This window comes from Odocoileus virginianus, chromosome 9 (genome assembly GCF_023699985.2).
Source record: "Odocoileus virginianus isolate 20LAN1187 ecotype Illinois chromosome 9, Ovbor_1.2, whole genome shotgun sequence".
NCBI classification, from domain to species: Eukaryota; Metazoa; Chordata; class Mammalia; order Artiodactyla; family Cervidae; genus Odocoileus; species Odocoileus virginianus.
In genome coordinates, this window is record NC_069682.1 from 46978800 (window position 1) to 47003742 (window position 24943).

General features: G+C 42.5%; 1 protein-coding gene, 1 non-coding gene and 1 pseudogene across 2 annotated transcripts; 2 read left to right on the forward strand and 1 right to left on the reverse strand.

Moving 5' to 3' along the window:
- Positions 1-1409: 1409 nt before the first annotated feature.
- On the reverse strand, positions 1410-16694 carry GINS1 (GINS complex subunit 1). Its single transcript, XM_020877788.2, has 7 exons — positions 16483-16694; positions 12159-12223; positions 8995-9093; positions 8354-8444; positions 6078-6194; positions 5179-5253; positions 1410-3507 (listed from the first exon to the last, which is right to left on the reverse strand). Exons 1-7 carry the CDS (start codon positions 16555-16557, stop codon positions 3439-3441), a joined length of 591 nt encoding a protein of 196 aa, XP_020733447.2. The 5' UTR covers positions 16558-16694; the 3' UTR covers positions 1410-3438.
- Positions 9275-9347, forward strand: TRNAE-UUC (transfer RNA glutamic acid (anticodon UUC)). Its single transcript has one exon. It is a non-coding gene; the product is annotated as a tRNA-Glu (tRNA).
- A 29-nt stretch (positions 16695-16723) lies between the features above and the next one.
- The window catches only part of LOC110127544 (melanocortin receptor 3-like), a 28699-nt pseudogene continuing 20479 nt past the window's right edge, over positions 16724-24943 (forward strand).

Consider the following 24943-nt stretch of genomic DNA (forward strand, 5'->3'; position numbering starts at 1 on the left):
AATACCATCAACTGTGAAAAGCAATAGACCATGTGAAATTAGCACCTCCCTCCACTACATCCTAAAGCATTAATACAGTATCATTACAGACACTTCTGGTTATAGGACTAAGACCAAAAAGGAAAGAGACACATATTAGGGATAATCATATGTAGTGAAAAGAAAAAAAATTCCGTGATACCTTTCAAAATATAGGTTTAAAAAGCTTAGAAAAAAAGACTGAAATTTACTTAAGAAAAAGTAGAAAAGTTTGACTTCAAACTAAAGAAAAGAAAAAATTCATCAAGTATCTCTCCAAAGAAGATTCATACTGAGATAGTTATATAGATATTAATGCTATTTTAAAAGGTACATTTCTGTGAAAAATAAAGGAATGTGCACCCCTGAAAACTGACACCAGAACCCGGACACCCCATCTGACTGTGGGGCCTCTTGCTGTCCTGCCTTTATATGCTTCATGCGGCCTCTTCATTGACTCTGAGCACCTGGCGCTGTATTAGTTGACTGAATTTGGCAGAAAATGGTGCTAGTTCACTAACTACCAGGCCTAGTCGTTCAGAAAACTAGCAGCACACACATCCACCTTCTTAACCTTGCAGGGTCCCAAGCTGCCAGGTAAGAAGCCCAATCAGCTCACTGGATAGAACCTCGCAAGAGGCCCACACGGAGACCAGAGGCCAAGCCACACGAGTCAGGTCACCAGAGGAATGCAACTCCATCAGGGACCCCAAGCAAGAAGAACCTCCCAGCTGAGCCCAGCAAACCTGCAGAACTGCGAAAGTCAAGAGTGGTGTGGTTTAAAGCCATTGTGTTTGGATAGCTGTTTCATAAGAACAGGTGGCTGAAAACACCAACAAAGCAGACACATGTGTGAATACATACACATCCATCCCCTCTTGCTAAGCACTATAAAACAGCATCACTCAAAGTTGCAAAATTTCACAATAAAATAACAGCAAATCAAATCTTGCAGTGTAATGAATGGTTAACACACCATGGCCAAGAAGAATTACAAATGGAATGTAAGATGGTGCAACAGTTACATATATGTAATCCATAACTTTAGGGAGTTAAGTGAGAAACCATATATGATCATCACTCAAGTTCCGAAAGTGCACTTGGAAAAAATAATGTTTGTTAATTACCACCGTTTTACTATTGTTTTTTTTTTTTACTACGGTTTTAAATGTATTTTGAAGTTTCAGGTTGCACTGAGGAAGGCCACAAGTCTTGTGAGTTTTTCCTGGAGAAGTATGGGGTGGAGAGATGAAGAAGACTGTGTCATTCAGGTCGAGTTAGGAAAAGGATAAGCTGCCAGCTATTACCAGCAGTAGTCAACATTTTTCTGAAAGTTCCAGATGACAAAATCAATGTGAAAAAGAAATGACTTTATATAGGAAATGGCCAAGTCATCATAATTTACTGCTTTTTAATATTTATCATCCAAAACCTGTTAGAAAATATAACAGAAAAGAAGATTCCATTCACATGAGGAACAAAAACTGGAAAGTATTTCATTGGAAAAACACATGAAATGGGAATGTACTTTATATCCGTAATCAGTTAACACTGGGCACACTGGATGGTGCCATTCAGTAGGTAAAATAGGAACTTACTTTCATTTTCTACATTGTATGTTTCCTTTTATCTTTTTAATTGTGCACTTATTACCCTTAAATAAAAAAACATGCATTTAAAAATTCTAGCCACAACTCTATAGGACCAATCAACATAAATCAATAAAACCTAAAAAACTTTAATTTTTTAACCAGTATACATTTACTTCAAGTAAGAAACATAATTATTTTATTTTGGGAATGAATCAGAAAAGTACATCATATGGTTTATATACGGAAATGATGCTGGGCTGGCAACAGGGCAGTGGCTTCTACCGCAGGTTCCTCCTCACAGCTGACTCACATGAACTCTGGGCTCACCTGCATGTGGTTCCACATGCTTGGAAGAACAGAATGCAAGGGAAGTGACCAATGACCTACAGTTAAAACATCATCCATCCCATTCACTAGGGAAATTTTCCTTATTGTTTATTGGCAGAGATTCAGATGAAAATCTGATCTGGCTATGAATCTATGGAAGGAATTATTTTAGGGCTCTGTGCTTTCAATGCCCAGGGCACAGGTTCAATCTCTGGTCGGGAAACAGATCCTATGAACCGCACAGCCTGGAAAAGAATCTGCCAAGGGCCACTTGGTGACTAAGTATTAATACGTGTGTTGTGAAAATATGCAGATCCACACCTTAGGTAGAGGCTCTCATAGCTTGACTACTTGAGTAGAATTTTGGCCAGAAATATTCCCGTTTAAGAAATATACTGCAGAGAGTGCCAGGTACTGGGTTTATCTGTATTTTAAACTTGAATGTCTCTGAGATTACTGGGCTGGTCATGGAGGGGACTGGTGGAGAAAGGCCATTGACCAGCAGGTAGGACCACCTGGTGCCTCTCCGCCTATCATTTTATTGGGCAGTAGAAATTGCCCTCCACTTAGCCGATCAGCTCTTCATGTGACTTCCTGGTCAACGTGACTCTTGGGGGGAAATTGCACAAAATTCCTTTCCTAGCCCCAATCTCAACTTCCCTTTCCAAAATGGATATCCTGCGACACAAGCTCGCAGACAGGCACGAGCAAGACCAGCCACCACTGCTGGAAATGGGCAAAATCCATTGTGTGCTTTAAAGACCACCAGCTCCACCTGCCCGTGTGATCTGGAAACACAGACTTCAGAAAGTCAGCTCCCTGGCTTGCACAGGCACACTTCCAGCAACAATACAAGAGGCCCAGGGACATAAGACCTCCCTGTACATCCAGGTGAGACTCTCCCTCAAGGTTTAAAAGAGATGAACATGTAACGAATGTTTACTTTCATGAAACTAAAACACGTGATAGTATTTTGGGAATTGTAGAAACGTTATGATTACAGATACAACTTACTACACAAAGGGTAGAATCCTGGACAATAGAAAATCAAACCTCTCGCATATTGTGAAGACAGAATGAGAAGATGGCAGTATACGAGCCGGGAAGCATTCTCTTAGGCACAGCATCTGCTAGAACCCTGATCGTAGACTTCGCTCTGGAGCTGTGGACAGCAGGGTGGATGTCTGTGGAGTCTCTGTACGGCCAGAGTGCAAATTCTCTTTTGAGAACCGATACTTCAAAGTACAAACATACAACATAGATTCACAAATATGTTTACCATGGAAGGTAATGGAATTATATTCAGAAATGAAATAAAAGAGAAACTAACATCCAAATGAAAAGAAAAAAACAAACCATACTCCTCCGCCAAGCATTCCTGGTTAAAGAATGTCTCAATTTTAGAACCAAAAAGCAGTGGGCCTTGGGGAGGTGGAGAAGTGGCCTTGGTTGGGTGCAGTCTCACACCAGGAGGGAGTCTCAGCAGCCATCCGGCCAGGGGTCATGACAGCACGTGCTCCAGAATGCCTTGTCTAATCAGCTGCTCGCACTTCCACCGAGGTAAAAAGTGCTGGGGGGCGGGGGGTAGAGAGGAGTGAAGAGCGTTATTTCAAGTTACATGTGTCATTAAAAAGCAGCAATGCATGCTGAATATTTCAAACTGCACCAGTGAAGTAGTTAAAAGCTAAGCTTAAGTATATTTGCTATTTTCATCAATTGAAATTGATGTTACTTAGAGCTGTACTAAAATCTGAATTTTTTAAACAAATTCATACTTTGCTTAAGTTAAATTTAAACTAAAGACTTCTGAATTCTAGTAGGTATTTTCCTCAGTGTTTGCATTTTTAGATTTATGCACAGGAAAGCCAGGTAGGTGATCTGGGCCACAGACCATAGGGATGTGGCAACAGTTCACCAAGAAGGCAAATGGAAGGAGTGTCTTCTCCACTAAACCTCTTCGAGGATCTATGTCTGAACAGTCATTCTGCTACTAAGAGTGCAACTCTTCTCCCGGATTTTTCAAGGATGAAAAGTCTTCGTAACCCATGGATGCTGGCCATCTGCTGTGTGTGAGGAAGGTGGTGCCCAGCTAAGGCTCATCCTCCATGTCTCCAGAGAGCACACTGCTCTCATTCTGAGGTGGAACGGCATCTCCTGGTCTCATTCCCTCCCAAACAGCAAGGCTTAACACAGAAGGGAACATTTACTAAATTCTGGAGTGGGGAGGTGCAGGCAGTCAGGCAGGAAGACTTTTCAAGCTCACAGGTGACCAAAGGAATCTCAAAGACTAGACAGACATAGATACTTGAGTAAAAATGAAAAACTGCATTAGGAAGTGCAGCACAGAGAACTCTAGAAGGTGAACTGAAGGAGAGAGCGCGGCAAGTACTCAAGGAAGCAGAAGCCACTTCAGCAGCACCGTGCACCTGACAGTCTTTCACAAACTCAAGGCCTCGCGTGGGACCCACAACCAAAGAAACTCCTGCCCACCAGTCATGAAGACCCATGGGCCAAGGACTGATGTCTGACTTAACTGAATTAAGTCTTACAACTATGAAATGTAAAAAAAAAAAAGGAAAAAAAACGATGGAGTTGTTCATTGAACAGTTATTCCAATGTCTACTAAAGACATTTGTTCTCATTTCTGGGCAATGAGAAACATGCCCCATAGAGTCAAGAATAAAGGACTGTATGGTAGGAAAATGTTTCCCTATTAATATTTCACATTATGTGGGTGATCTATTACACAGATTTTATAGAAAACTTATTTCTGATGTGCTCAGAGCATGTTAGAAGCCTCTTAATGTCCACGACAGTAGCTGATGCTTTTAAGTTACCCCAGTTTTATAGAGTGATACTGAGAGACAAAAGTCTCATCAAGAGGAAGGCTTCTGCCCACAAACCCTAGGGTCCACATGCCACAGAGCCCACTCCCCACAACTACCAAACCTGCGTGCTGCCACAATGGAAGCCCGTGCACCTAGAGCCTGTGGGGAGCAGGCAGTCTGACTGCACCCATAATCTCTACATGATGTTTAAGGGTCAACGGTATCAGCCCTTTCTTACTATATGCAACATTTGCTTCAAGTCTTTAGAAAAAGGATAAAAGGATATTTTATGATAAACTTAATGTCTATGACACAAATGATCATCGCAAGGTGGTATTTAGTTTACTACTGATTCCAACATTTCCATCATTCAGCACTCTTAAAAATTTAAAGTATCCTAAGACAGTAAATCCCTGGCTATTTTTTTTTAATAGCACTGAAGTACCATCTTCAACTTCAAATTCTCCGTAGTCTTTTAGACACCGCACCTGAAAAGAAAAACTGATGTTTTATAACATCTAAATTATTTTTTATTATGAAGTAACCGTCAAGTAGCTGGGGGCTGTACATGTACCTACAGGGAAGTATCAGGCTCTGTGGGCTTCTTCTCTGTGTAGTTAGGCTTAGTGTTCCTTACTGAGGCATACTAGTGGTTCCAGTGGCCATTAGTTCCAATGTCCACTGATGGGGAGGAGGAAAAATGGCAAATCTCTGAATATATGTGTAGGTCAGCACCGACAGCAAGGAAACTGAAGGAGCTGCCAAAGAGAGTTTTGGGTTGGATTTTCACTTTGATTTCACTTTGTTTTAACAATATGTAAAATACTTACATGGTTCTAAAGTTAAAACTTTTAAAAAACAGGTACAGCCAAAATTTTTAGCTGTTCAATCCTATTCGCACCACCACCTACAGGTAAAAGTTTTGGCTTGGGTTTATGTTTCCTCTCATTTGTTTTTTGCTTTATTGTGCTTCTCATACTGATTTTTTTTTTTTTTTTTTACAAACTGAAGATTTGTGTCAACCCTGCGTTGTCAGATGGCAGGATTTTTTAGCAATAAAATATGTATATAATGCTAACACATACTCAATAGACTAGTGTAAGCATAACTTTTACATGCACTGGGAAACCAAAAGATTTGTGTGACATGTTTGAGTGAATATTCGCTTCATTGTGAGTCAGAAACCAAACCTATGGTGTCACCAAGGTGTCTATATACAGTAGTATATAGGCATATACCCACTCCCTTGGACAAAAGTCAGCACACTCTGTGCATCAAAGAAACACTCATTTTTTTTTAAAGGTATACTTACTTCTATATATAGGCTTTTTGGAGGTTTCACATCCTGTGTGATGTCCAAACCTTGGTCTCCTGCCAATGACCTCATGTAGGTAGCAAGGGACATTTTATAACCATTGAACCAGTCCACCTGGAAACATAAAGATGGCCATTTGACAAAGCTGTAAGAAAATAAACTTGCAGAAACTGTACACTAAGCCTTTCAAAAACAGCACACATGCCCACATGCATCTTTACTATGACCACTCATTCAAACCACAAATATTATTGATTGCCTATTATGAACCAGGCACTGGTACCTAGAACAGTAGGTATTGGTCATTCTGCATATTGGTACCTAAAAATGCAGAATGATATACCACTTTCAAGGACTGGACAATTCAATATTATAATAATGTTAACTGATCTATAGATCCAAGTCATTCTCGATCAAAACTCCAATTGTTGAAAAAAATCGAACTTGACAAAGGAGTCTGAAATTTGCATGGAAATGCAAAAAGCCAAAAATAGTTAAGACACTTGAAAAAAGAAGAACAAAATGGGAAAACTTAAGAAGTATTACAAAATTACAGTCATTTAAGCAGTTTGAAATCGGTACAAGGACAAATAGACTAAGACAAAAGAAAGCCCCCCCAGAGACATGGAACTTGGCTCGTACATTATTCACAAAAATCTATTCCAGTACTGCAGATCTTTGTGAAAGATAAAACAAGGTAACTCCGAAAAGACTGTACAGAGAAACATCTTCATATCCTTCACCAGTAAAGTGTGTGCGTGCATACATACACACGTACACCCCTCCCTCAGGTTTAATACTTGCCAGAACGACTCACAGGACCCAGGAAAGCACTGTCCTGACAGTCACTGTTGTACTGTAGTGAAAGGAATACAAATTAGAACCAGCCAAAGGAAGAGACAGCCAGGGTGAGGTCTGGGAGGGTCCCAAATGTGAAGCTTTGATTTCCTCTCCCTGAGGGATCAGGACACACCACCCTCTCGGCACACTGATGTGGAACAACGCACATGGGTCGTGTCAGCCAGGGAAGCTCCCACAACTCCGGAGTGTCATGACACAGGCTGCACTGATTGATCAAACCATGACGGACTGAATCACAGGTGACGGAGCCCTACTTCTGGCTCCCCTCTCCTCTCTGCAATGATGTCAAGAGGCTAAAAGCCTCAAACCTGAGGGGAGAGTGGGAACCTCTGAATTTGCAGCCAGCTGGTCAGAAGGGAGAGTGGCCCTGGGAACCCCCAAACCATGGCTGGTGTCTGAAGTGAGGGCAGTCTTAACCTATGAGGTTTGGTCTAACTAGGTAGTTGGTGTCCGAAGTCACTGCAGCAGGTGCTATGACCTTCACTTTGTAAATGAGGGGATTTAGGCACATGGAGGGATGGTTGCCTGCCTAGGATCTCTCAGAAGCAGAGCCAAGGTTTCTACACGAGTTTGCTTGCCTTCAATCCTGTGTCCTTAAATACTGTGCCTCAGTGACTGGATAAATCAAGAATTCATCACACATTCACAAAGATAAGCAAAGTATGTGTGTGCGTGCTGAGTCTCTTCAGTCGTGTCCAATTCTCTGCAACCCTATGGACTGTAGCCTGCCAAGGTCCCCCGTCCATGGGATCATCCAGGCAAGAATACTGGAGTGGGTTGCCAAGCCCTCCTCCAGGGGATCTTCCCGACCCAAGGATCGAACTCACATCACTTATGTCTCCTACACTGGCAGGCAAGCTCTTTACCACAAGCGCCACCTGGGAAGCCTCAAGCAAAGCATGTACACACATATTTTATGAAGAACTTCCAAATAATAATGCCAGTTTTGAATCCTACTGATGCATCACTAGCAGCTAACATAACGGGACCCTTTATTTTGTTAAGTAATAGTAGTTTTCCATACAGCATTTAGAATTACTCCTACCATTCTCAAACAGACCAAAAACTACTGAAAAGCAAATGTTAAAACAAAAAGACAAGTACTATAAATACTATTACAAAAGAATGCCAGGGGGCTTCCCTCATAGCTCAGTTGGTAAACAATCTGCCTGCAATGCAGGAGACCCGGCTTCAATCCATGGGTTGGGAAGGCCCCCTGGAGAAGGAACTGGCAACCCACTCCAGTATTCTTGCCTAGAGAATCCTCATGGACAGAGGAGGCTGGTGGGCTACAGTCCATGGGATTGCAAGAGTCGGACATGACTTAGCAACTAAACCACCACCACCACAAACAATGCCAGAAGCTCAGCCAGTTTCTGAATTTACAAATTTGAACAAGAGTGCTAACTTACTTCTTCAGCAGACATGTGAAATCGTAAAGCACTTGGCAAGACACTGCCATATTCCCACCTGAGTGCTCTAATCCGAAGCAGCCGGTCATACCTAGAACATTAATATGGTATTGGATCAGAAGTTGTCTTGATCAGGAGAGGCTTAAGACTCAACCACCAGAAGGTAACATGTGGACTTTGATTTGATTCCAGAGGCAAACAAACCACTGTAAGACGACACCTTTGGGACAACATGGAAAATAGGAACAGACTGGATGGATGCTGTGAAGGTATGTTCACTGCTCCAGGTATGAGAACTATACAGTGGTCATGTGAGAAAAGGCCCCAAAGGCCCTTATTTCTTAAAGATGCATATGAAACTATTCAGTGGTAAAATGTCTAATGTTTAGCATAAAAAAAGATGAAGCAATTATGGCAAAATGTTAAGAACTGTTTGACCTATATGATGGCTCCATGGGGGGTTGTAATATTATTCCCTAGTTTTAAGAATACTGTCATTTTCCATAATAAAAAATGTTTAAGTGAAAAAAAGAGAAACTTCAGAATGCTCATGAAAGAGAGACAACTCGAAGAATTTCTGACACCCACTGGGATGGGAACCCCCCACCGCTCCCCGCCACCCTGCAGACAGAGATGCTCACAGGTAGGCTACAGCGCAGCGCCGATTTCTCAGCAAAGAACAGTGTCGAAACTTGATGGTTGGTATCAGATCACCTCGTCCACTTGACTTTGCTTCATTCCTGGTAAAACATTTCAGGAAAAGAATGTCTATTGAGTACAGGTTAAATTTTCAAAGTCAGCTAACCACTGACTCCATACTTGTTTTTAGCAATTTATGTTAGTAGTTAACCTACCTAAATAGTACCTGCCTCCACATCGGAGCTTTTGCTAACAGAATAAAATAGAAAAGAGCCAGGGAATTCCCTGGTGGTCCAGTGGTTAAGACACTGCACTTTCATTGCCGAGGGCACAGGTTCAATCTCTGGTCAGGGAACTAAGATCCTGCAAGCTGTGTGGACAAACTTAAATTCTTTTAAAAAAAACTTAAAAACACCTAACTAATTTGCCTAGGATCACACTCCCATTGTTTTGTTTAGCCATGTGGCACACTGCGTTTTGCACACTGGTTAATATCCATTGTCTCCAAATGACAACCTTTTGCCTCACTAAAAAGAATCCCTTTTTCATGCTGGGACAAGAGATCAAATATCATGGGGCATAAGATTATGGCCTCACCTCATGTTCTCATCCTACGGAGTCCTCTTTCTATGGTATCAATACTTCCAAATCCTCATTCTCATAAAGTGAGCTAAGGACTCTAAAGTCAAATGCTCCTCCAACTCATCCAAGAAATAGTTCTTGATCTTCAACTATGTTTGCACTTTAGGGTCCTTCACACAAAGAGGGAGAAAATTTTGGTTTTACCCTATAAAATATATGTCTCCTTAGATATTAGACAAGTATCACCTTTTCCAATCACATGTACAATTGTTTACTGGGTATGGTGTTTCAGTTTTGTAAAATGAAGAGTTCTAGAGAAGGTGGTGGTGGTGATGGCGATATGACATTATGAATGTTCTGAATACACTCAACAGTATGTGTGCTCAGTCACTTAGTAGTGTCCGTCTTTCTGACACCATGGATTGTAGCCTGCCAGGCTCCTCTGTCCATGGAATTTTCCAGGCAAGAAAACCGGGGTGGGTTGCCACTTCCTTCTCGAGGGGATCTTCCTGACCCAGGGATTAATGCACATCTCCTGCACTGGCAGGCAGATTCTTTACCACTGAGCTATCACTGGTGTGTATCTTAACCACAATTGAAAAAAAAAGAGGAAAACAAAACAAAACCATATGTATAGAACTAATCAGTATCTACTAAGGAGTTTTAAAAGGCAACAGAGAAATACAAAATGTTTGTGCCTGCTATAGGCCCTGAAATAAAGGCAAAATATATTTCCCATGTCTTCTAGATCTGTACCATGTACGTAGAGGTACCACGTCTTCTAGATCTCTTCCAGACACTCCTGCCACTCTACAAATGTTAGATTTATTCTCCACATTGTTTACAATGTGCTCTTGATTATAATGAAATAGCACAAATAAAATACACCCAACTTAACATCAAAGTACTTGATTCAGTACACAAGAACTTCCTTAAAAAATTCACATTTCCATGTGAGCAATTAAATAGGAATATATTTCTTCTGACAAAGAATTTTAACCAGAAACTGGTAATAGTGGTGTCCTGCCCAGAACCAAACTAGGAGGATAGGGCACAGAATTGTGGATCCTGAATTTCCCAATGGTAGGAATACAGGAAAATCATTCCTTTACTGGACCAAGGCCTGTTCAGTTACCTCCTAAATAGGTCTGTAACCTGTTCTCTTTTCCCCTAGTCTGGCTCACCCTTCCTGTCACCTGCATGACCACCATATTCCCTCTCAGTCCCACCATCCACTATTCACATGGCAGCCGTGAGAACACAAACATGCCACCACCTCCCCCACATGCTTAAAAATCTCATCTGGTTGTTGCCCTTTGCCTGCTCACTAAGTTTCAGCCACACTGGCCTTTGGTAATGATCAGGTCCCTGAGCATCCCGCCCTCTTTCATGCCTCAGGGCCTTTGCACATGCTGTTTCCTCCAATTAGAAATGCTCTGTGCCCACAATTACTTCCTCGCTAAAACCTACTTCTTCAGGCTCCAGCTGAAGTGTCTCTTCCTCAGAGACAATTTCCAGGATTTCTCAATCAACTCATATTTTCAGTGTATTACTCTCTCTCCGAGTGCTGTGTTTCCCTTCACAGTAGGTAGTCCGACCTGGTTTACCTGCATTGAACATGTGTCTTCTGCCTGACACTGAGGGCCACGGGGGCAAACCTCTTGATTCTGCTGTTTACAATTGAAACACCAGAGCCCTTTTTCAGCTCGTGTCTAGTGCATACCTGTTGCATGAACAAATGAATGACTTGGGAACCTGAGTTCAGGACTTTCCATTTCCCTTACTGCAGACCTCCTGCACAGCAGTTCCTCGTCCATCGGTATCTATCCTCAAACACCATCACTGCAAAGTGTTCTGTGAGCTCCACAAACCCTAACAACACGCTACTGATTTCTATGTCCAACGAACTGATGAAAACACTACCTAACAAGGCCAAGGATGAAATCTCATGTACAGACAGACTTCTCTCCTGGTTGAGCTCTCAATAACTCATTTTTCCTCCAGCAGTCAGTACTCTTGTGTCTTATTCTTCACCCAGTCACTGGATCCTCTGAAGTCTGTTGTTCACCCCAGATCCTCCACTGTGCCAACTACCATGCTTGGCTCTAAATACTATGAAACTCCAGAACCCTCTAACTTACCAAGCTGTATCGTCCTGCAGCACAAGTTCCCAGTGAACTTCACGTAAGCTTTTGGAAGTCACTGCTACTCCTGCTCAGTTTGCAAATTGCCTGTTCTCCCTTTAAACCACTAAGGCCTCACCTGATGGAAACAATACACTTCACTCGTTATGTCTGTTACTTGTTCCTGTCTCACCTCTTTTGGATCCACCCTAAATCCCTTCAAGTCATACAAGTCAAACAATAAGTATTTACCGAACACTTACCATGTGCCAAGCGCTACTCAGTCCCTATAGACATAACAATCATGAACACAAATCATTCTACTTCTGTATAGCCAGGGCATGATCAGGGTCACAGAGAATTAAAAAAACCAAATCATATCTAAAAACTAATATTAAGATGATCTGACTTCAACATTGTACTTCTTAAATTGTTTTAAAATATCAAGCTTACCAACTTACACATCAGATTGGTTTTGCTCATATAAAGCTTTCATCTCCTCCAGAACTTGCCTCAGTCCATCTTCCTGGAACATATAAAATTACACTCATTAATTCCCCCACCAAGTTTGTAGCAACACTCTATGCTTATGTATCTTATGAAAAACCAATAGTCCTTCCACACCTACTAAGATGGCTATAATAACAAGTGTTGGAGAGGATGGGGAGAAACTGGAACCCTTGTACAATGCAGGTAGGAATGCAAAATGGTACAGCCCTATAGAAAACAGCCGTGTGGGTCCACAAAAAGTTAAATTTAGAATTACCATATTATCCAGCAATTCCTCTTCTAGGAATACACTCAAGAAAACTGCAAACCTAAGTTCATACAAAAACTTATGAACAAATATGCAGAGTAGGATTACTCATAACAGCCAAAAAGTGGAAACAATCCAAATGTCCAACTGATGAACAGATAAGCCAAAATGGTATGTCCATTTAATGGACTATTACTCAGTCAAAAAAAGAAGTGCTGATACATAAAACAACATGAACTTTGAAAACACTGCTTAGTGAAATAAGCCAGACAGAAAAGGACAAATATTGTATGATTCCACTTACCTGAAATGTCTAGAATAGGCATTCATAGAAACAAAGCAGATTAGAGGTTACCAGGCTGAGGGGGAAGAGGAGTGGGGAGTTACTTCTTAAAGGCTACAGAGTTTACTTGGGGTTATGAAAAAGCTTTGGAAATAGGGGTGATGGTTGCATAATAATGGGAATATAATTAATGCCACTGAAGTGTACACACAAAAGTGGTTAGAAATGGCAAAGTTTAAGTTATGTATCGTTTACCACAATTTAAAAAAAAAGGAATGAATTGCCAACAAAATACACAATTAACATACTAATTAAGGATAATCTTAAATACATTGTGTTGAGAAGTCAGACAGAGTACATACTGTATGCTTCTAACTGGCCCCATACAGAAAAGTCTGCAATTCCTGGCATGCTGACTCCAGAAATACAATAAAAAAGACAAATATAATCTGTAGGGGAAAGAAAATCCTTGGTTGCCTAGGGCTGCAGATGGGAGGTAGCCAGTGCCACAAAAGAGAAAAGGGAATCCTGTGGGATAGCAGATATCTTGGTTAGGTTGCTGGTTACAAGGATTGTATACATTTGTCAAAACTCAAACGTCTATTAAAATGTGTACTGTGTTGTATATAAATTATACCTCAATAAAACTAATGACAAAAAACCAATAGTCTACAGAAGTAATAACACATGACAAAAGCATATAAATAACTTATTATTTATTGGAAAAGGATCTTAAAAGGTTACTACCAAAAAAAAAAAACAAAAAAAAAACACCTATACACTGCCAGGATAGAAAACAGAAATGTCAAAGGCGTTTTTCTGCTGTCCACTTGGGCAAATTTCTAAAAAACTTCCCTTGGAGGGATAAAAACATTATATTTATAAAATTCATAAATGTTATACAATGTCTGTCAAAAAGCAACCCCTACACCTGAAACACTGTAAATAAACTATATTTCAATTAAAATTAAAAAAAAAAAAAAAGAACCCAATAATGCTATAACACTGACAACCAAAAAAAAAAAAAAAACCCCCACAAAACCTCAAAACAAAACAATGATAAGCAACCCATGGACTTTTAGAGCTACAATATATGCATTAGCAAAAATGTTTTGGCACTACTGGTATAATTACAAAATTACACTACTTAATCCTGCTTGAATATAAGAAATCATTTCTAATGAAAAATGAAAGCATGACTTCTACTTTCTTTTTCATCAACTGGTTACAAAGATATGGAAAAGTCTGATTTACTAAAATTCAGTTAAATATTCCTTTTATCACAAATATTAAGGAACAGTTGAAACTCTTGCACAATTAGGAGATCAGTAGCTATACAAAAGACAAGAATGAAATAAACTTGTAAAAATACAACCAAATTTTCAGTATATGTGCTGCTGAAGTGAGCACAAGATACAACAAAATTTTCAGATTTAAATTTTTATTTATTGTTTTAAGACTTAGATTTTTAAAATTTACACTGGGAATTGCATCATTTTGTGCTCCCACCTCCAGCTGTAAGCCCCTGGGAACTCAAGATAATTTTCCTAAAGACTCAAATGATGATCAGTTCTGCAGATCCAAAGTGCATCATTCCAATTTGCCAAACACAGCACCTAACCATGAGGGATTCTGGAATGAACAAGGCAGAGTCCCTGCTCTAAACCAGCTACCATCCGCTGGGGAGGAATGATTCTCGAAAGCATGTGTGGGTCAAGGGTGTGAGGGGTCAATCAGATCAAGATCAGTTCTTAGTCTAAGCCAGCTCAGCTGTCCCAGGGGCCAGCCCCTAAAGGTAGGCACTACTGCAAGAAAAGGTGCACCTACACCCTCTAAGACCCAGAAAAGCTAGGATTTTACACTTCTAAGAAACCAACACTTAAAATCCAAGCGAAAAAGACAGCTGGACTAACAGTCTGAAAAGCCAGCCCCTTGGGCAGTGTCTGCCTGTGCCTTTGGGCTCGTTTCTTCCCATGTAACTTAGTCTTCCCACTCTAGTGGGGCCATATTGGAAAGCCTCCATCCCTCTCAAACATCTGGCTTAAAACTCAGCATTAAAAAAACTAAGATCATGGTATCCGGTCCCATCACTTCATGGCAAATAGATGGGGAAAAAATGGAATCAGGGGCAGAATTTATTTTCTTGGGCTCCTAAATCACTGCAGATGGTGACTGCAGTCATGAAATTAAAAGACCATTATTCCTTGGGAGAAAAGCTATCACAAGCCTAGAGAGCATTTAAAAAGCAGAGATACCACTTTGCAGACAAAGGGTCCTACTGTCAAAGCTACGGTTTTTCCAGTAGTCATGTACAGATATGACAGCTGGATCATAAAGAAGGCTGAGCACCGAAGAACTGATGCTTTTGAACTTTGGTGTTAGAGAAGACTCTTGATAACCCCTTGGACAGCAAGGAAATCAAACCAGTCAATCCTAAAGGAAATCAACCTTGAATATTCCTTGGAAGGAATAATGCTGATGCTGAAGCTCCAATACTTTGGCCACCTGATGTAAAGAGCTGATTCACTGGAAAAGACCCTGATGCTGGGAAAAATTGAGGGTAGGACGAAGGAAAAGGGGGCTACAGAGGGTGAAACAGTTGGATGACATCACTGACCCAATGGACATAAATTTGGGCAAAGTCAGGGAGAAAGTGAAGGACAGGGAAGCCTGGCCTGCTGCTGTCCATGGGGTCACAAATACTGGGGCATGACTTATGGACTGAACAACAGCACCAACAACTCCTCTGAGTTCTGTGTCTCCAGTGAACCTCCCGCTGTGGTCTCCTAACTTTTGAGATAAGGTAACTGCCTGAAGTTGCAAGAATAACAGACTGGAATCGAAGAAAACTGTTCAAGTTGAGGCTCCACTTCCAACACGCTGCAAGTTCAGAGGAGCCCTTTAACTTGATCCTTAATTCCAGCAGCTCAGTTTCCCCATCTGTTAAATAACCCAAGTGTCAGCCTAACTGCTCTTGAATGTTCAAAACTCACCTTACCCAGACGCTCTTCCGGCTGACCGCCAGATGTTTACTCTGCTACCTGAGTGAAGCCTCCAGAGACGCCGGTCTCTCCACTCCCCGGCGACTCCTCTCACCTCCACCCCCGTCCTCCTACCTACCAGTCCTGTCGTCTTAGGACACGGTGTTCAGGGCCCCCCGACCGGGCTGTGGACCACATCCATCGCTTCTGTGGTCTATTGATAACCCACTCAGAACCAGTCTTTCTTCTATCCGGTCCATTCCCCAAAGTGCTGCGACAGCTATCAAAACACAGAGTAATCCCGTCGCACCTCTGAAATGCCTTGCAGAGACGAGCAAACCTCCGGGCCCCGGAGCCCGCCCTTCCCCGGCGGGGAGGGGTGTTTGCACGGCCGGCTCTCCGGTGGGGCTACACTCACCGCAGCCCTCAGGGCACGGCCCTAACGCCGGGGCTACCCCGGTTCACACCTCCCCGGTATAACTCACACCTGAGCTCTAGCACCCCGTCTCCTGGTCTCTCTGCGCCTCACCGGGGCCAGACGCCCACCGCCCAGCCCGCGCCGCACAGCAGCTACGAGCACGCCGGGCGGCGGCGGCCGCGAGAAGCGAGGAGAGTGGCGGCAATCCCCGCTCTCGCGGGAAGCCACCAAAACCGACCTGCCCACTACCTTCCCATATCCACGGAGGAGAACCATAGGCACACCCCCATCCCGCTCTGGGTTGTGTAGCCCCAGAGAAGCGCCCTGGGGAGGACCCCGCCCTCACGTTGAAAGCAGGCAGCCTTCCCTCGGCCGCGCGCTGCAGCTCCCGGACCAGCTCCATGGCCTTCTCGCAGAACATGGCCCAGGCGCCGGGCCCTTTGGACCACCGGCTCTCACCCTAACGGCCGCCTCACTCACTGTTCCCTATGGCGTTTGCTCCTATTGTTCCCAGGAGCGCAGTGCCGACCCCGCCTCCGCCCCGTTTTGGCGCCAAAAAAATAGGAGCGCACTGCTGGCCTCAGGGCTACGGTGGCCGCCAGGGGACATTTGCCTCCTCGGTGCAGCCGCAGTGCCCCCGGGAGCCTCGCACTGGGGCGGTTGCGGGCCTCGGTCCGGCTTCAGCCCCACCGCTGTCCAGGCCTCGGTCCAAGCTCAGGCTGAGCGGCAGGACAGCTCTCACGCAGCCCAACTCGGGATGGACGCACGCCCGATCTTCCGTTGGATTCAGTCATTCTCCTTTTGGTTGATAGCGTGTGAACCTTGGGGTCTAGAAGGCAGGTCCTGAAAAGGTGGGCATTGATGTTGGGACCCAGCGGTGCGTTCTGTTCGGTTTTGCAGTGTGGATTTTTTGTGTTATAACAAAGGGAAAACAACTTTTATTGGGTAGCTCTTGTGTGCTGGACCTAGACTGTGACATTCTTCATGTAATTCTCATGGTTAGCCCTAAAGTGGTTGTTAAGATTCTTGGTGCTGAGTAGGAAATGGAAGTTAAATAACTATTATTGTATGTGAATACACATAGCCGTATTCTCACCTGCATGATAATGGAAATTTTCATATCCACACAGAATCAAAGGTGGGAATTACTACTATAGAAACAATTCATATTACTTGTCTTTTTTGGGGGGCTCCGCTGCAAGGCTTACGGCAGCTTAGTTTCTCACCTCTGCCCCTTGCAGAGGAAGTGCAGAGTCCTAACCCGTGGGCCACGGTGACTTTTCTTTTTTTTCAAAGCAATGTGACTTGGATTCATTCTATCTAACCCTAGAAAATTTGTTCCTTTTTGGCAAATATAGACACAGTAGATGTGTGATCTGAGAGATGAGCCTGGAAATGGCTCACAGGGTCTCTGAATCTTATCTTTACGTCCAGTGACATTTCTTTCCCAACTCTACAGTAATGGATAATTTAAGGGTTTTTATTAAATACATAATTATATAGTGGACCACCCACCTGCCTTACAGAAGATCCGTGAGAGCCTGGCGTGCTCGCCTTGTGTCCCCGCCTCAGTGTTTGAGCTCTTGGGGAGCATGTTGGTTTCCCAGCAAACCTGCTCCTCCTTCCACTTCCTGTCCCATTTTAGGGACCGCCATCTCTCCAGCTTCTAATGCAGAGCTTTGAAGTCACCCCTTATCACCCACAGCCAGTCTACTACCAAAATCTCTCAATGTTCACCCAAAACGTTACACAAAATGGTATCCTTCTCTCCGTCTTTGTCTTCACCCTTTAAGACTGAGGCAATAGGCAGCAGCCTCTTACCCATTTTTCTCTCTTTAGTTCTGGCCCAGCTATTCTATTCTCACTGTCAATGGAGTAATCTTTTCACCACATCATTTGGGTACAGCCACTCCTGGTTAAAACCTTTAACTGCTTCCCAACCAGAAAGATCAGCATCTAAAACCTCAACATGACCTTCTAGGCGGGGACTACATGGAACTTACTTCTCCAGGTTCCTCAGGCCACTCCTCCCTGTGCTTAAGGTGACCCCCCTTCTGCCTGGTCCCACAGCCTATCTGTCCTCCTTCTTCTGTTCCTACCTTCTCCTCTGCTCCCACCTTCCTCGTGGTCCTACCTGTCTCCCCTTCTTCTCAGCCCCACCTCCTCCCTGTCCCATCTTCTTCTGTTCCTACCTTCAACAGTCCTGCCTGTCCCAGAGCCTTTGCACTTGCTAGCCCCTCTGCATGGGACATCCCAGTACCATTCTTCACCTTGCCACCTCCAAGGCATCCTTTGCATTGCAGCCTCCAGGGGACCTCAGAGAGCCGTCTTTCCCCAGGTCACCAGGACGGCCCCTGCTCCCGCACAGCACTGTGGACTTTCCCTTTGCAGTATTATCATTTTATGACATTTCTGTGATTGTGTATCTATACTTGGCTTCCACACTTGCCTGAAGGCCATCAGGGAAAGGACTGTGTTTATTGTTTGTTGCCCAGCACCTAACACACAGGATAAACTCAGAACGCATGTGTTGAATGAAGGAGTATTTATGACTGCAGATGACACATATGTCGCAGCATGCAGTAGGCCAGCCCCACACAGGGATGCTTTCAGGGTGCTGCATTCATAGCAGCCAGGGTGATCGTTAGAACACAAACGTGCCACCACCTCCCCGACATGCTTAAAAATCTCACCTGGTGTCGCCCTTTGCCTGCTCACTAAGTTTCAGCCACACTGGCCTTTGGTAATGATCAGGTCCCTGAGCATCCCACCCTCTTTCATGACTCAGGGCCTTTGCACATGCTGTTTCCTCCAACTAGAATGCTCTCTGCCCACAATCACTTCCTCGCTAAAACCTGCTTCTTCTGGATCCAGCTGAAATGCCTCTTCCTGGGAGAGAATTTCCCTCATTCCTCAATCTACTAATATTTTTAAGACATGATTCTCTCTCCGAATGTGGTGTTTTCCTTCACGGCAGGTAGTCTGACCTGGTTTACCTGCATTTAACATCTGCCTTCTGCGTGACACTGTGAGGGCCACCGAGGGCAAACCTCTTGATTCTGCTTACAGTCGAAATACCAGAGCCATTTATCAGCTCATAACTGTTGAGTGCATATCTGTTGCATGAACAAATGAATGACTTGGGAACCTGAGTTCAGGACTTTCCATTTCCCTTATATTTAATGCAGACCTCTTGCACATCAGTTCCTCGTTCATTCTCAAACACAGTCACTGCGAAGTGTTCCAACCGATCTGTGTCCACAAACCTTAACAACACGCTACTGATTTCTATGCCCAACTAACTGATGAAAACACTACCTCGCAAGGCCAAGGATGAAATCTCATGTGCAGACAGACTTCTCTCCAGGCTGAGCTCTGACTACCTCCTCTTTCCTCCAGCAGTCAGTACTTATTCTTCACCCAGTCACTTCAGGATCCTCTGAAGTTTGTCGTTCAGCCCAAATTCTCCGCTGTGCCAACTACCATGCTTGGCTGTAAATAGTCTTCAACTCCAGAACCCTCTAACCTACCAAGCTGCCTTCTGCTGCCTTCTGCAGCACAAGTTCTCCGCAAACTTCAGACTTCTGGAAGTCAGTGCTGCTCCTGCTAAATTTGCAAACTGTCTGTTCTCCCTTTAACCCACTAAGGGCTCACCTGATGAAAACAAGCAGTGGAAACAATACATACTTCACTCGTTAGGTCTGTTGCTTGCCCTTTTGCTGAAAGTTTTCACCTTCGTCTCAGGTTCAAAGGGTTTGTTAACAAAACAAGCCACTTGTTATATACAAATAAATAATATATTTATTAGAGAATTATCTAGCTTACTTTCAACATACTAACATTAAAAGAAAAGAGAAATAGAGCAGAGAACGCATCACTAAATTGGGTTTTTGACCAACATCCAGCCTTAATCATTTCTGGGAAGTCCATTTGTGTCACAGCATGTTTGGAGTCCCAATTCGGAAAGGGTCTCAGGCAGCGAGTCCACTATGTGGGTGAGACTTCAAAGATTGCTATTTGGGGTTCCTGTTTATAATCCCAGGGTGAAGGCAAACTGATATCATGGTCAATCTGTGACCAGACTGCAAGCCTGGCTTCCCTTTAATGCTGTTTTTTTTTGTCTTGTAAAACTTGGAATGTGACTAAGCCTGGGGCTTGGTTGGCCAGGCCCCCCTCCAGGGGCTCAACAATCTCAAGATTTCTCCCCCATCTTATCTATGGTGCTGCAAGTCTTGCACTCACAGCAGGCAGTCACTCCCAGTCACTCCCAGTCAGGGCAGTGTCCAGTCAGGTTAGAAGCAAGGTCAGAGGCTGTTCTGCTTTGTCTGTGAAGCCTAAACAAGACTATTTTTGTACAGTTCCCTAACAGGCCACCCCAGGATTGTTTAGGCTGAAGAACATTGGAACAAGACAAAATAACACAACCAGTCTTATTAACTCTATAAGTAACAGTATAGAACATATTGTAGGTTTTAGTGAAAACAGTCCATTCACAGTAATTGATGGAGTGTTCCAATAAACAGTTCTCAAAGTTGAGAAGTTGGTCCATACAGCAGTCCTTCTGTAGTCTTGCCACAGTCTGTCAGTACAAGGGTGCAGTTATCAAAGTCTAGATAATTTAACCACCTTTCAAGACTGTATGATTTTATGCTTCTGTGGGCCAACAGCAGGGCAGGTGATCACTTGGCTGTTGGCCAGGTGATATTTTTGTGTTACCATTTGGAGATCCATTTGCTTCATTCTCAAAGAAACAAACTTAACAAGAGGACTAAAGATGCATAAAAGTAGAGAAGAGCTGTCGGGGTGCCTAGGAGAAAGTCTAGACAGGAGAATTGGAACCTGACATTGGCACATGATGTTAGTGTTTCTGTAGGTATGAGAAGATGCAAGAGTTTGGGCTCATAAAAAAGAACACATCTTACCTGAAAACATCTGACTATCTAAAGGCCTGTTTTGTCCATTTTTCCCAGAGCACGGATTGAGTGCCTCATTTCTGAGAGCCACCCTGAGTTCTTTTCAAGGGGTGTTGAAGTTCGGCAGTTGTAGTGGCCACGATTTAATCTTTGCACAGGCAGTCTTCAAGTGCCAGTTTTCAGTTGCCAGGGTCCCTTCATAGCCACAGATTTGACCATGCTTTGGGGGCATTTCATGGCCATTGTGTCCCATGGGGCTGGAAAGGCTCATTTCCAGGTCTAGCAGAGATTCCATTGATAGGTCACTCAACATGCTGTTATTGGACTAGGCTCTGTGAATAGCAAGTCTCTGGACCATACCTGTCTTGGTCCAGGAAAATATTCCTTCTTGTTGCTTCTTCCCATATCGAGAGTTATATTATTACAATCATTGATCTCATATGGCAGTATCTATTATCATCAGTTTATCAGTGGGTCAGTCACATACTTGGTAATGGAAGAGACAACAATTTTCTGATATAGGCAACATAGAAATTAATATAGCTAGCAGTTATTAATTAGGTCACAAGCTAGAATTTAAGTCAAGAACTTTCATTGGGTATAGCCCAGTATACCCCAGGCCATCTGACTTAGTTAAATATAGCCAGGTGTGAATTTCCTGGATGTACATCATAGAACGTTTGATCTTTCAGAGATTGACTACAGATAAAAACTTTAGAAACAAAGTTAGAGTGTCCTTGTAGCAACTTGATAAAAATCTTAACAATACAACATAACAACAAGGAAGTGAATAACAAAACTAGAATGCAAAGTTCAGTGAAACATAAACATTTTTCTCTGTGAGGGCATTTACCCTGCAGCCAGGGAAGGCTTTATCCCATCAAAGAAAAATGTCCTTCATTAGGAAGCCAGCAAAAGTCAAGCAGCCATCTTGGATTTCCCATAGCCCTGACTGTTTGATTTACAGCTACTGCTTACCCAGTTTAAACCCCCCCAATTTAGGAGTAGACTATTGCCATGTTTCAAGGACATCAGGATAGCAATAGTTTGACAGTGAGGGGTTAATTTTGTAGAAGCAGGATGACCTTTCTCTACAGGTACCATAATCTTCATAGATCATTGTGAAATAATACTTATTTACTTTGCCAAAGTAACAAATGATTTTAAAAACAAATCTCACTTAAAGGCAAAGAAATTCACAATCTGTCATTAAGAACTGCATTCTAAGAAACCTTTGTTCTCTTAACATGTGGGGCTGCTGGGGCTGGCAGGTGGCCCGGACCTGGATTTCGGTTTCCCCTGAAATGGTGGGATTCCTCGCCCCCATCAGGTAACCTGGAGCCAGCCAATCAACATGCGCCTAACAAGAAAAAGGGAACCTATCAGGGGAAAGCTGAAAAGCCCGCGAATGCTCAAGTTTGAAAAAAGCCCGCGAAGGTTTGGGCCCATAAGATGACTTTACAAACATGTAACCAATCCGCTTAAGCCAGCTACCAACTGCTTATGCACACCTTATAAATTGGGTAACAGCTTGAGCTCAGCGCTCTCTGACCCCGTACCACTGCGTTGGACGCGTGGCGGGAGCCCTGACTCGAGTCAGCAATAAACTTCCCTTTTTTTGCGAGTTGCATTGTCTTGGAAGCCTTCTCTCTTCCCACATAACAAACAGACAGAAAACCAAATTCCAGTCTGGCACCAGTTTACTGTTAATAACAAAATTTGTTTATCTGGTTAATCTTAGAAAAGTCTTTTCCATAAATCTTGAAGAACTTCTTCCAAAGACATCAGAGTGAAACCATAGAAGGCATGTTTAAAATCTTTTGCATTGCAATTGACAAAACAACCTGGTCATTTCTGTGACATCTAACACTTTATTATTTTTTTTTTGACATGTAACACTAATATGATAACTAGAATTATAATTGATAATTTTTTATCAGGACATATCAGATCTTTATGAATTCCACATAATTTTAGGATATCTATATTAGTAACATCAACCATACAGTAACCTGAGAAGATGTATCACTTCTCCAACTATACGTCCCATGTAATTTAGCATGTCAAATGAACCTATGCATTTTAATACCTCTCTTTGGGATGTCTCAGGGGCCCTATGAAGCACCCCAAAGTCAGCTAGAAGTCAAAAGAACTGCATTAGAATTTAATTTTAGGAAGTTTTGCCAAAAATACCAGCAGGGTCTGTAACAGTTAGATAGGATCATGTAGATCATTGTGAAACAACAGTTACTCGCTTAGCCAAAATTAACAAAAGATTTCAATGGTAAACATAGAACAGATCACTTCAGAGATAAAGAAACTTAAAATCCATGATCAAAGGCAGTTCAACATCTCAAGAAAACTTGTATTATGTACAAAAGTCTTTTCTTGGGGTCCACTTTCTATTAAACTTCTCTCTCTCTCTTCTTTAAAGTCACTTTGTTTATTTAGAAACAACTACCTGTAAGTCAGACTTGCTTTCTTTTTTCTTAACTGCAATTTCATGTCTCATACCTTTTTTACTAAAAACATACATCTTATTTTCCTTAAGCAATCATGAACTGTCCTTTATATTGGCATTCTGTAGACTGGTGAACATCAATATCAGCTTTAATTTCTAAAAACATTTGCTTTCTTATAGAGAACATCTCAGGATGTCACCAAACATATTTATTAGTAGTCCACAATCCCTTTAGTTTCTCTGTAAGAGGAAGTTAGTGTTCAGTAATTAATGTTTCAAAGTCTTATTTTATTTGGAAATGACCTAGCTATTCAATAAAGTTTTATCACTTAGTTTAGTACAACCCTAGAAATTCAAGGAACCCCAATTCTTCAGAGACTGTTTTAGACAGACATTGCTAAAGTATAATTATTCTTAATAGAGTTTATCTCAAAGCTCACATCTCACTTACATTTTTTGGGGGGGAAGTTCCTTCACTTGAGGTACTTTCCTTGCTGACAAACTTGTAACAGATATAACAATATAACAATATTTAACTTGTAATAAAGCTAGGCATGATGAAAATATGCTTAATGTTAATGACTCTTGGACATGTCTATATTAGATTAGCAAACAAATATTAATACTAGATATTTAATATTGAATTATTCACGTGAATCCGAAATTCATTTAGGTTAATTTCTCTTGTATTTAGAATTGTCTGATAAGCGCTTACTTTTCTTTAGGCCAATTAAATTAGAATTCATTAACAACTTCAACAATATTATAAAAAAACAAACACACAAAAGACACACACTGAGACATGCATAAATCCAGACAGACAGACAGACAGACAGACAGAGATCTCATAGTTTTCTGCTTGAGATTAAAAATGTCTCTTTGACACATTCCCCACCCCCCACCCCCGGCTTTTTTTCCATTTTTTTGCTTGAAGTTCTAATTTGCCCAAGGCTGCGGTCTCAGGCAAAGTGGGCTGTGCATTTCAAGGACATGGAAAAGCTTCAGTTCAGTTCAGTTCAGTTGCTCAGTCGTGTCCGACTCTTTGCAACCCCATGAATCGCAGCACGCCAGGCCTCCCTGTCCATCACCAACTCCCGGAGTTTACTCAAACTCATGTCCATCGAGTCGGTGATGCCATCCAGCCATCTCATCCTCTGTCGTCCCCTTCTCCTCCTGCCCCCAATCCCTCCCAGCATCAGGGTCTTTTCCAATGAGTAAATTCTTCACATGAGGTGGCCAAAGTATTGGGAGTTTCAGCTTCAGCATCAGTCCTTCCAGTGAATATGCAGGACTGATCTCCTTTACGATGGACTGGTTGGATCTCCTTGCATTCCAAGGGACTCTCAAGAGTGGAAAAGGTTAACTTGTTTCAAGCTTTTCCCTAGGCAGGCTTTTTAACAAGCTATTTGTTTTTAATTGCATACGCAAAAAGA

Coding starts and splice junctions, on each gene's coding strand:
- GINS1 (XM_020877788.2), bottom strand. CDS start 16,557: ATGTTCTGCGAGAAGGCCATGGAGCTGGTCCGGGAGCTGCAGCGCGCG. Junction 8,445..8,994: donor CGCTGCGCTGTAGCCTACCT/GTGAGCATCTCT, acceptor TTAATGTTCTAG/GTATGACCGGCTGCTTCGGA. Junction 3,508..5,178: donor TATTAAAAAAAAATAGCCAG/GGATTTACTGTC, acceptor CCCGCCCCCCAG/CACTTTTTACCTCGGTGGAA.